We start from the raw sequence: 14,111 nt of genomic DNA on the forward strand, positions 1-14,111 counted from the left end.
ATATGACAATGCTTATCAATATATTTTCACGAAGTCCCCTACAATTAGTCAAACACTTGATGGGACGTCTTGGGGATACACACACCCTTCCCTGGCCAAAACAGTCAGTGAGGGCTATGGAGTCGCACACCCCCTCCTGCCTGTCTCCTCCATACTTCCACTTCTAGATCTGATGGACTGTTTTATATTCTGAAAACACACTGATGTATGTATGACAACTTGCTTTCCATGCAGCACCGGTATCTTTCAGCAACACGCCTTGTTCCTTAAAAGCCCACCATCAGCATAGCTCAGTGAGTAAAACCTACGATCGCTCTTGGCAACATGTTTCTCCCAAGCTGTTAATTTGACAGGTTTGTGTGACACACACACACACACACACACACACACACACACACACACATATATATATATATATATATATATATATACTGTAAAGGCCCATTTTGCCTTGCAGACAATAAATAAATCAGAGGTAAAAATATAAGCTGTGACAAACCCATATTCAGAAAGACTCCACCAAAAAGTTCGATTCCAAATCTGGAAGCCTTTATCAACTCGGTTGAAAACGACACTTCCAGACACATCAACCATACTAACAGATACCTTAATTTGACAAAGGAAGAAACCAATGCCCTAAACTCACTGAAAAGCAGAACAGGCATCATAATTAAACCTGCAGATAAGGGTTCCGCTGTGGTCGTTATGAATAGGGAAGACTACATTAGTGAAGCAGTTAGACAACTAAGTGATGGCAGGTTCTACCAAAAACTAGACCATGATCCAACACTGGAATAGGCAAAAACCATCACTAATATTATTGATAAGGCTAACCAAACCAGGTACATAGACCAGCAAATGAGAAACTACTTAAGCCCAGAAAACCCAAGGGCAGGTAGCTTTTATCTTCTACCTGAATTCCACAAACAAGGAAAGCCAGACAGACCTATAATTTCTGGTAACGGGCATCCCACAGAAAGGATATCAGAATACCTGGATCATTTTATGAGACCACATGTCCACAAATTACGATCATAACTTCAGGACACGACAGATTACCTCATAAAAAGCAAAGCAAGTGAACCATTACTGCCAGATACATTGCTTGTTTCATTAGACGTCACATCTTTGGATACTAACATACTGCACAATGATTGGATACAGGCATGTAGAGAAGCATGGGGAACTAGAACTGTAGACAATCCACCAACACACTATCTAGTCCAACTCCTGGAGCTTGTCCTAAAACTCAGCAACTTTGAATTTAATGAAGAAAACTGCTTCCCAATCAATGGAACAACAATGGGTACAAAAATGGCACCTTCATATGCTAATAATTTTATGGGAAATCTGGAGGGTCAATTTTTAGCATCGGTTGAACTTACACCAAACCAGTGGGTACGCTTCATCGATGATATAGAAATGAAGTGGCAACATGGAAGAGAAAGTCTGGATGATTCCATATCAAAGGCAAACAGCTTCCATCCCTCAAAAAAATTCACGGCAGAAGTCTCCAACTCAAACCACGTTTTCCTGGACACAACCAGACTGGTAGAAAACAAACTACACACAGACGTCTACTCGAAACAAACTAACAAACAACAGTATCTCCTCCCAACCAGCTGTCATCCAAAATATTGCATTACGAACATCCCATACAGCCTGGCACTGAGGATACGCAGAATTTGCTCCGACAATGAAACATTCCTAAAAAGGTATGAAGAGCTATGTCATTTAATTTAGCAAGGCTACGACAAAGACCTGATTACAGAGGCAACCCAAGGGCTAAACAAACAAACCACAAAGACCTACTAAAATATGGAAAGAAGGAAAAGGCTGACCTACCATCAAGACAACCCCAAAGTAGATAAAATCATTGGAAAACACTGGCCCATCGTGGAATCATCAAACGCACTAAAGTTAATCCTCCCTAACAAACCTGTGGTAGATTACTGGAGACCAAAAAACTTCAAGGACATCATAGTCAGGGCGAAGCTAACACCAATCACTAATCAAGACCACCCTAGTCAATCTGGCCCCTGTGGCGATAAATGGTGCAAAATCTGTCAACATATGATAGAGACCAGGACTTTTCTAGCACCGTGACTAGAGAAAAACTAAACATACAGGGTTCAGACAAAACGTGCAAAACAGATAATGTAATTTATCTCGTCACATGTAAAATCTGTAGCCATCAGTATGTCAGAGAAACTGAAAAACTATACAAAAGGATCAACCTTCATAGGTCTGACTGGATGAATAAAAAGCTGTACAGAATTCTGGTCGCAGAACACTTCTCCTCCTCTGGCCAAACTTTTAGTGATATAACACTTATTGCAATTGCTCACAACCCCAACTGGAGTTCCCAAACCAGGAAAGAGAAGGAATCTTACTGGATACGCTGCCTTAGAACATTGAAACCAAGCGGTTTAAACCAAGAAGACTAGAAAAAGACAGCCATGCACAAATAAAATTATCTTTTGCAGCCAACACATTTTCTTTTAAATAATTCTCTAAATTTGCTTAATAGCCTATAATGATTACTATAACAAAGAAATATCCGGAATGTAACTTGCACTTACATAAATTTACATAAAATACCAATGTCATTATGGCTTATCGATTTCTAAGTCAATACAAATATTTTCCAGTATCCGCAACAAGTTGAAATAAACTAGTTGAAACATAATAAATTTAAAGGTTTAATTCCTGAAGAAACAGCCATGTAAATTTTTGCAAACATAACTGTTTTTCTGTTTTATTTGTTTGTCTTGACTATGTTTTGTATTTGCCTTTGAAAAAGACTCCTTAAAGAGTCGAAAGCGCACAGGCTAGTTAGATACTCGTTTTGTACTGTTCGTTGTCAGTTTATTGCATTTATCTTAATCAATCCCTGACACACATGATCCCTTGCTGGATCCAGTGTACTTGAAAGGACTGTTATTTGCCATATGATTTGTATATGTATAGACTAATGGCATTGAAGTAAACAAAATGACAGAAATTAATGTACAATACATATGATTACAACAGCAAATATTTCAGGCAGTTAACATGGCAATACTGCATGTACCAGCAAAGCAGGCTTCCAAATATTTAAGAATCTCAAATGTGACAAGGTTTCAGAAGTAATTCTTTGGAAATAAATTTATAAATTTAAACATCATTTTTAATAATAATAATGACTTTATTTAAAGAGGGTAACACAATTAGCAAGAACTAATCTACCTTGAGGCACTCATACAAAGGAATTTATTTTAGCTGCATCTCTGAAGCCACTGGATATACTGGGTTTGGAAGAAGGAAACAGAGCGGGCATTTCTAATCACAACTGGAATACTATTCCAGAGCAAAGTTCTAGAGTACTGGAAACTTTTTTTAAATAATTAAATTCCTTATATGGTTTGGGAATTTTTTACTGTTTGGTAGACATGGATCGCAGGTGGGAAGTATTGCCAGATAGCCTGTACTGGAATAGTAACTGTAAATATTCAGGAGCACTATTATTGGATATCCTGTACATTAATTTGTCTTTTCTCAAATGGATTCAATCTTTAATAGGTAATATTTTTAACTTACCAGCTAAATTTTCCTTGTTTTCTTTCTAGATTGATATTAGCCCAAATGCTCTTTCTTGAACATGTGCCAGCTTTGCTATGCTTTCATCATTTGAATTACCCCATACTGTATTACAGTAGTCTACATAGGGCTGTATGTAACTGTTATAAAATAGTTTTCTGTGCCTTTCAGGGAGAAAATGTCTTATCCTACTGAGAAGCCATAAACTTGATATGACTTTTTTACTGATATGTTTGATATGTTCAGTCCATGATAGGTTATTATCTACCAAAACAACAAAAGTACATTCTCCCTAAAGCAAACATATTTGAAGAAAAAAAGCAAGAAACATAATTACTAATAAACAAACATCCATACATCTATAAAGAAATTCTGATTCATAATTATAGTCATGCACAAAATTTATCTGGGCCTGCAATTTGTACATTTATCTAATGATATATCTAAAATCAAAACATTTAGTCAGCTAAAAATGACAAATTATTCATTTTAAACCATGGAGGAACTTTTTTCCTAACTTTTATATATTGTTCTAATGAGGTTCATGCATTTTGTATTATACAATTTGTGTTTTTTTAATCCCATTTGCACAAATTTTGAAATTAGAAGAGGGGGCCCAGAGTGGCCGAGTGGTCTAAAGCGCTCTCCGTTACGGATCACTGCCATCTCACCTCTGTCTGTGTGGGTTCAAGTCTTGAATTCAGCCAATGTGGGTATGTAAGAAAGCTTGCCAGTAGCTTCTCGTGGGTCGGTGGTTCTTTTCGGGGTTTTCCCGGGTTGTTCCTCCACCATTAATACTGGCTGCCATGTATAGCCTATCGTGTGCTGAAAAATGGCGTTAAACCCTACAACGACAACAACAACAACAAAAGCAATTAGAAGAACTCTGTCTAACCATAACCTGATTCTCATTTGTCATTAACACTGGATGCTTTCCTTTAGAAAGAAGACCAGTATTGTTTTATGAAAACTGATTTCAGCGCATCACTGTCCTCGATTTCTATATTATATATACATACCACTAATAATAAAACTCACCTGTCATCTTTATGATTTAAATCTATTTACCAAGTTTTCTAAAAATCAAATAAAAACTACAGTCCCTAATTACAGTCCCTACAGTGGTAACAATTTTAAAATCAATATAAAATACAGACCCAACAGTGCAAATTATTTCAAAATCAAATAAAAATTACAGGACCTAATTAGTCCCTACAGTAGAAAAAAGATTAAAATCAATATAAACTACAGTCCCAACAGTGCAAATAATTTCAAAATCAAATAAAAATTACAGAACCTAAATAAAGTCACTACAGTGGTAACAAGTTTAAAATCAATATAAAATAAGTCCCAACAGTGCAAATAATTTCAAAATCAAATAAAAATTACAGAACCTAATTACATTCTCTACAGTGGTAACAGGTTTAAAATCAATATAAAATACAGTACCTAAAGTGCAAATAATTTCAAAATCAAATAAAAATTACAGGACCTAATTACATTCCCTACAGTGGTAAAAAGTTTAAAATCAATATAAAATACAGTACCAAAAGTGCAAATAATTTCAAAATCAAATAAAAATTACAGGACCAAATTACAGTCCCTACAGTGGTAACAAGTTTAAAATCAATATAAACTACAGTCCCAATAATGCAAATAATTTCACAATCAAACAAAAATTACAGGACCTAATTACAGTCCCTACAGTGGTAACAAGTTTAAAATCAATATAAAATACAGTACCAAAAGTGCAAATAATTTCAAAATCAAATAAAAATTACAGGACCTAATTACAGTCCCGACAGTGGTAACAAGTTTAAAATCAATATAAAATACAGTACCAAAAGTGCAAATAATTTCAAAATCAAATAAAAATTACAGGACCTAATTACATTCCCTACAGTGGTAAAAAGTTTAAAATCAATATAAAATACAGTCCCAATAATGCAAATCATTTCACAATCAAACAAAAATTACAGGACCTAATTACAGTCCCTACAGTGGTAACAAGTTTAAAATCAATATAAACTACAGTCCCAACAGTGTGAATAATTTCAAAATAAAATAAAAATTACAGGACCTAAATACAGTCCCTACAGTGGTAACAAGTTTACCTAATCAGATACATGATAAAATGTGTTGATTTTGCACATTATTAAACCTGTGTGAGACCCTGATCATAGAAGCCTATATTTTATGAAATTTAATCAAAACTTGATCTAAAATATGATCTATAATGAGGTAAATAACTCCACATATTAATATGCATGAATTTGTACCTATTACTGAACTCATTTAAGAGCCTGACAATATAAGCTAAAATATGATTCAAGTCAGGTCACAAATATGGTTTACATAATGACAAGAAAATCAACCAATATTATGCAATATCAGCTCATTAATATCCATTTATCTTTTTCATTATCAAATTTGTGCAATATATAAGTGATACTTTATAAACCTATATTTCAAGTTGGATTCTTAACAAAAGTCTGGATCAGAAATGTGGACTCGGGGGCGGGTAGCAAGTTCAGTCAGTCAGATGCTGGAATACCTCATTAATATACAAAGCCTGGATCTCACTGATTACTGAACTTTGCTTGATGATATAAGCATATATTCCAAGTCTGATAAAATCATCACACGTCTGACCTCCAGCAAGGCAACAAGCTCAACTAGTCATATGCAAAATCACCCCTTCTTAATGGACACAGATCTTGCTCATTCTTCAACTTAACAAAGACCTTGATGATAAAACCAAATATTCTACATTTCCTCAAAATCACATATAACATGGCCTCCTGAAGGGTATGAAACAAAATTTATATGGACAGACAGACAGACAGAGAGTCCATGTGAACAGTGCTGACACGTATGCTCACTTAGCCTTAGGGCCTCATGAACTAAATTCAATTCTAAAAGTTGCTTATAAAAGGTTTTTAAAAAAATCTTCCAACGTTGGTACTTGCCAAACTTATACAGATATTAGGACCTGAATAATCCAGATTTTGATTTTATGTGAATAAAAATTGTGCTCAAAGCAACTCTGGTGCATTCAGTTATAAATTCTAATACTGGAATTCCCTATTATCCAGGCTATTTTTCATCGGGGGGCCCCGAGTGGCCGAGTGGTCTAAAGCGCTCACCGTTACGGATCACTGCCATCTCACCTCTGTCTGCGTGAGTTCGAGTCTCAGCCTCGGCTAACGTTGGTACGTGAGAAAGCCTGCCAGTAGCTTATCGTGGCTCAGTGGTTCTTCCCGGGGTTTTCCTGGGTTCTTCCTCCACCAATTATACTGGCCGCCATGTATAGCCTATCTTGTGCTGAAAAATGGCGTTAAACCCTACAACAACAGCAACAACAACATTTTTCATCAGAGGCTGTACTGTACAACTTTATGTACCAGTATGGAATTCTATTATCCGGTCCATTCTGATTTTCCCTGATGGAATTCTATTATCCAGTCCATTCTGATTTTTCCCTGATGGAATTCTATTATCCAGTCCATTCTGATTTTCCCTGATGGAATTCTATTATCCAGTCCATTCTGATTTTCCCTGATGGAATTCTATTATCCAGTCCATTCTGATTTTCCCTGATGGAATTCTATTATCCGGTCCATTCTGATTTTCTGATGGCATTCTATTATCCAGTCCATTCTGATTTTCCCTGATGGAATTCTATTATCCAGTCCATTCTGATTTTTCCCTGATGGAATTCTATTATCCAGTCCATTCTGATTTTCCCTGATGGAATTCTATTATCCAGTCCATTCTGATTTTCCCTGATGGAATTCTATTATCCGGTCCATTCTGATTTTCTGATGGCATTCTATTATCCAGTCCATTCTGATTTTCCCTGATGGAATTCTATTATCCAGTCCATTCTGATTTCTCCCTGATGGAATTCTATTATCCAGTCCATTCTGATTTTCCCTGATGGAATTCTATTATCCAGTCCATTCTGATTTTTCCCTGATGGAATTCTATTATCCAGTCCATTCTGATTTTCCCTGATGGAATTCTATTATCCAGTCCATTCTGATTTTCCCTGATGGAATTCTATTATCCAGTCCATTCTGATTTTCCCTGATGGAATTCTATTATCCAGTCCATTCTGATTTTTCCCTGATAGAATTTGATTATCCAGTCCATTCTGATTTTTCCCTGATAGAATTCTATTATCCAGTCCATTCTGATTTTCACTGATGAATTCATCATATGTTCTACTGTACAACCTTTTGCACCAGTATGTATATTTCATTGGGGCCTTGACTAAGTATACATGTATCATGCTGTCAATTAATCATTTTTCCATAAGGATACAGTATCTCATTAATAATTTATCTATTATCAGATCACAGATAACAATGCCTATTCATTGGCATAGTTGGTTATTAAACAAAACAATGTATAATTATCTCAGCAGACAATATAAATTTTCAGCATGGTAGAAAAATACTGAAGTTATGACTAATCAAAATTTGCATATGATGGTAAGTGGCATTAAGCTAGGAAACAGATGTACAGATGAAGATGAACATTTATAACAAATTTATAGACCAAGATGAATGTCTTTAACAGATGATTAGACCAAGATGAATGTCTTTAACAGATGATTAGACCAAGATGAATGTCTTTAACAGATGATTAGACCAAGATGAATGTCTTTAACAGATGATTAGACCAAGATGAATGTCTTTAACAGATGATTAGACCAAGATGAATGTCTTTAACAGATGATTAGACCAAGATATCTAAAACAGTGTGTTTGTTTTTAAGTAATACCTTACCTATTTCAAAGCTAAGGTGTGTCAGTCTGTAGGTATCATCAGAAGTCAGTCTTTGATTGAGGTATGGCAAAACAAGAAACTCAAGTGGGTCTGGTATCAATCATCTGGCTCTCTTAAATTAACAACTGTATAACACTAACTAGGTTTACTGTGGTATAGAACCTATATAAATTATCTCGCAAACTCTAAATAATTTACCTATTTTACTATTTCCATGAATGATTTATGAAGTCATTGAAGATCTTAATGATATAAAACCCATTTACCAAATGGGATGACAAATATATTGTCAATATCTTGAGATGTAACAAGCTCAACCAATCAGATGCAAGGTAGTTCATTAATATGTGCATATTTCACTTATTATAGAACCTTTCTACAACAATAACATGGACTTAAGGTAAAGCAAAATTCTGACTGCAATTTGGTCTCCAGAATGGTAACAAGCTTAGCCAACTAAGGTCAAGTAGAAGAATATATCATCTTGTTACAGGAAAGATTAGTCATTCTGGCCTGAGATCTAGCAGAATCAATTTGTATTATTGTTGTGTTCAGTATATATTTGGGTTGGAATTTAGTTCTTCAAATTACTTAATTCATTGATTACCTTCTCTGCAGATAAAGAGTGCTCATAACAACAAAAAATATTCTTGGACAGAGACATTCACTGGGATTAATAGTGAATTCAACCTGGAACTATATTGCTGTGTTTCAACAAAAGAATGTTGGAACATCAGCATTATACAGGTCATCATAGACAATTCAACACTTCAGCATTGGACTTAATATATGGATTTATACTTTAGTTCATTTAAAACTTTAAATCATTTGAGCTCATGTCTGTAATTCTATGATTAATTTGAGATTTAATTCGCAATATTGTAAGTTCATTTTTTCGTCTTCACTTTGTATCCTAAGAAAATAAATTATTTGTTGAATTTTAAAACTTGAGCTTGTACTGTTACTTTTTTTAAGAGCATATACTCTCTCTCTCTCTTTATATATATATATATATATATATATATATATATATATATATATATATATATATATATATATATATAAAGAGAGAGAATACTCAATACTGAACCACATTCAGAAGTGTTAATCTTGCTGGATACTGACCTCACTCAGATATATATATATATATATATATATATATATATATATATATATATATATATATATATAGAGAGAGAGAGAGAGAGAGAGAGAGAGAGAGAGAGAGAGAGAGTTTGTACCAGTTTGCTCATAATCAGCCCACACATGGCTTCCAGACTGGCAACAATTTAAGACAATCATATGCAAGATCACCTCATTCAGATGTGTTAATCTTGCTGACTACTGACCTCATTCAGATGAGTTAATCTTGCTTACTACTGACCTCATTCAGATATGTGAATCTTGCTGACTACTGACCTCATTCAGATATGTGAATCTTGCTGAATACTGACCTCATTCAGATGTGTGAATCTTGCTGGATACTGACCTCACTCAGATGTGAGAATCTTGCTGAATACCTCATTCAGACTTGTTAACTTGTAACTTGGTAGTTTCTTAATTGCATAATTCTGGAAGCTGTTCACACTGTTGATTATAATTTGGAAGAAACATTTGCTCCATTTGGATTACCTTAGTTGCTTCTCTACAGACAACAACAAAGAAGTCTGATGCATGGCACAGTACTGCATTTCATTGTGGATCATTTTTGATCAGTTTGCAAAGTGGAAATTGATCATGTAAATTAAAATGGAGACTTGTGGGCAAAAGAGCAACTCTAGTCACTTTTTTGCCTGTTCATTTGAGTTCAGTACCAATTTGAATTATGAATTGTACATTCGTGGTCATATCTGATACTGTAACAGTATACACTCACTGATAAGATGAGCCCAACAGCAAGCTGCAGAAACCCAGATCTGCTATTGCACAATGTAATGGCAGATCTGGATATGAGTTAAGTGCAATCATTAGAACAATCTCCTGGACCACACACACATTAATGATGAAAAAGACTGTTTTGAGGCTGAAAAATTGCATTTTTCATGAAATTTTAAGGACATATAACATTGAGTTTAATCAAACATTCTCATTAGAAACAATTGACAGAGTTATTTCCAACACTATTGCAGTATCAAAGTTATTTTTAAAAATTTATCTTCAAATTCAGCAAACATCAGGGTGAACATTTATGGTAATATAACAATATTTTGTCTCTTGAAATAGAATAAAATCAATGACTAAACCTCTTATCTGAACATTTTTCTTTTCAAAATGGATTTAATTCCAATAAGTAAATAATACCCAAAGGTTACCAAAGCAAAGAAGATACACTCAGCCTCATGTCCTGGACCAGACAAATTTGGGAACAAGTGGTAATCCATATTGGGCATATCACTAGAGACACAAAAGATTTTATTGCAAAACTAAAATATAACATCTTTAGATATTTCTTATTCTGTTTATACCCTGGTCATGTCAACTATAATTAGAGCTAATACTGTGTGATTTCAGGAGTTATCTCAGCACCATTAGTTTACTATTATTCTGACATCATTAGAATGCTATCCTTTAAATTGTATAAATATAAAAATGTTTTACAATTGACTAATTTTCTGTGTGTGTCTGAATCTCATAAGTGAGTACTTCACCCTCTGCCCCCCCCCCCAAATAATGTCTCAATCAATGCCTATGAAAATTTTGATTTGATTTTTATTTTTATTAAAAGCAATGATTTCTCGAAATTCTGATGTAAAGTACTAATCAGTTTCATTTTCTCAACACCAATATAAAAATCTCCATTATTCTTGAACAATGTTGACAATATCAATTTAAAAAAATGAAGCCAGAGAGGGACTTATCTTTTCATTTATACCTATCATTTCAAATAGTAGCTTCAAGATTCAGCCAATGTGGGTATGTGAGAAAGCTTGCCAGTAGGTTCTCGTTGGTCGGTGGTTCTTTCCGGGGTTTTCCCGGGTTCTTCCTCCACCATTAATACTGGCCGTTATATATAGCCTATCCTGTGCTGAAAAATAGCGTTAAACCCCACAACAACATCAAATAGTAGCTTCAACTGTCATATTTAGTTCAAGTCAATGTAATGTACAGGTATCATAATTACAGAAAACACTATGTATGAATAGAATTGGGACTAAAACCTCTTTCAACTCAATGAGTTAAAATACAATCTAATTATCTCAGTTTCTTTACAGTTAAAAACATTGTAAGGAAGGCTTTATTACTTGCTAATCACCTAGCTTAGTTTAACTGTCAAACAATTGTGTAAGTACCACTCAGTGACAACATTGACAGCAACACCTTGACAAAGGGTTCTTCAGTCCAATACCGGTCCTGAAGATTCGAACACATACAATGACATCAAAATGTCCCACCTGGCCAGATCCGGCTCAGATGACAGCTTCTATGATAAAGATGCTATCATAAAGATGATCTAGCAATAAGATAATTTTCCAGCTAGTGATTGCAACATTTACAACCATTGCATGAAATGCAATGCAGCCAACCTTTTCCTAAGTCACAAAGAAACATCTGAAACACTTCTTAACACAGAAACACTCTCTGAGTTAATTCAACTTGAACCAAATGGAAATGTGTACATTATTTTGAACCATGGACCACATGATGGCAAAAACAAGGCAGGGCTACCCCAATAATTTTGCTGTGTGGGACTCAAGTGCTGCAACTACTGTCAACTAAAAAATTCATAATTCAAGCAACAACAAGACCTATGGCTATTGAAAAAAACAACATACTTTGTGAACGCAAGGTAATAAAAAGAAACTCACATATGTTCCCATAAAAATGAAACCTCTATATAGTTTGACAATTCATCAGGACTATACTATACTAAACTGAAATGACACAAACTACCCAAAAACAATTCCTATATCTAATAACGATATGAACTTTCCCGGGCCTTTCCATATAGTTTTGGGTGTTTGTGATAGTTTGGGTTAGTTTTTAGTAGTTTGGGGGTTAATCCTACACTTAAGACCAGACGCTGATATTTATGTTTTGGCTGTCAGGCACTTAAACAAAACAAAATCAACATGTGCCATGTCTTGCATCGTACTCCTAGGACTAGTTTGGGTATTTTGTGCTGCCACCCTAAAGTTACGTGTTTAAGGAAATGATTGTAATTGCAAACGCAATGTTTATATTCACATGAACATCAGCATCAACAACTACATACCCATCTTTCATTACTGGCTTTGCTTTTGTTTCTCAAGCATGACAATACACAATATGACTTATCAATCTTCCAATGCAGGGCCAGGCGAATACATTTATAGAACTCACCCGCCATAATGACTGTCTTTTAATTGACTTGCTGTTGTCGTAGCTATCCTGGTTTGAAATCCCCAAACTAATAGATAAGAAATCTTGTCTCGGCGTTTGACTTAACATGTTTTAACCTTTCTAAATAAATTAAAAACCCAAAACTTCACTCAAGGTACTTCGAGTGGCGATTCGTGTTCATGACTTTATCTGCCCCAGAGACGCTTGATTTTTCACACTGTTTTAGTTTTATCGTCTTTGCGAGTACAAACGAGCACCTTGCGAATGATTTACGGCAACAAGGAATAAGACTAATTTTAAAAGCAACACGTGGGCTTAACTGCACATTACTTCACAGATGATATAATTCACGTGTCCGTTTATTTTTTTTAAGAGATAAGCGATTTAATTCAAGGTGTAATTACATCTTTTTCGATAATATGTATATATTTTTTTTTTGTTGAAGTCGATACAGATTCGTCTACACCGGGAATATTTTAGATTATCATAGCACATTCTTCTTACTGATTTTGAGATATTTATTTCATTTTTTTATTATTTTCTTATTATTATTCTATTATTTTCCAAAATCTATTCTACCTACTGAAAATGTTATGATGATGAAAGTTAAGTATTCAGCTAGATTTGAGCTTTCATTGTGCTTTACATGTGTCTGACCGAGATCGGGAAATGGGTCTAAGCTACATACATGGATTCAAACAAACATATATATATATATATATATATATATATATATATATATATATATATATATATATATACATACATACATACATACATACATACATACATACATACATACATATATATATATATATATATATATATATATATATATATATATATATATATATATATATATATATATATATATATATGTGTGTGTGTGTGTGTGTGTGTGTGTGTGTGATGGCAGTGACGGTGTTGATGAAACCATATATTCGCTTTAAAAAAGTTTGTAATGGTCCTACAGCTTCTTATTATTACAGTAGTACCGTATATTAGTTCTGACTGATACATACATGGAATATACAGTATATCTGTATGTTTTAAATTACAGTGCTAAATTACCATTATAATGGTGTCCATGTTTGGTATGCAAACACATACTGAGAATGTTTTATAAAACTGTTTGAACTCGTTTATTAAAAACTGAATTCATGATGGAGTAATATTGTATTCAGTTTTCATAATTTCTGAATTCTGGATGATCTACAGTTTTATTCGCTTTTTCTGAATTGTCTTTTATTTAACTCGATACGGGATTCTGAACTTGGATAGATTCTTATTCAGTTTTCTTTTTTAATGTCAGTATCAAATGTTTAAAATGTTTTGATAGAACTCTGCTAATACCATTGAGGGTGTCAGAAGCAACCGGTCAGCTTAATTTCTGAGAGTAGATTTGAAACAATACGTATA

At 34.2% G+C, this 14,111-nt stretch overlaps 1 protein-coding gene across 2 annotated transcripts in view; it reads right to left on the reverse strand.

Moving 5' to 3' along the window:
• LOC149777804 (endoplasmic reticulum mannosyl-oligosaccharide 1,2-alpha-mannosidase-like) overlaps positions 1 to 12,900 on the reverse strand; it is a 52,402-nt gene extending 39,502 nt beyond the window's left edge. For both annotated transcript variants that reach the window (XM_089938855.1, XM_089938854.1), the window contains exon 1: positions 12,693 to 12,900. In XM_089938855.1, the coding sequence (XP_089794981.1) occupies positions 12,693 to 12,800 (108 nt within the window). In that variant the 5' untranslated portion in view covers positions 12,801 to 12,900. The remainder of the gene's footprint in view (positions 1 to 12,692) is intronic.
• Between the last annotated feature and the right edge of the window lie 1,211 nt (positions 12,901 to 14,111).

The sequence above is a fragment of the Sinohyriopsis cumingii genome, chromosome 17 (assembly GCF_028554795.1).
Source record: "Sinohyriopsis cumingii isolate HCF-2022 chromosome 17, ASM2855479v2, whole genome shotgun sequence".
Taxonomy (NCBI): Eukaryota; Metazoa; Mollusca; class Bivalvia; order Unionida; family Unionidae; genus Sinohyriopsis; species Sinohyriopsis cumingii.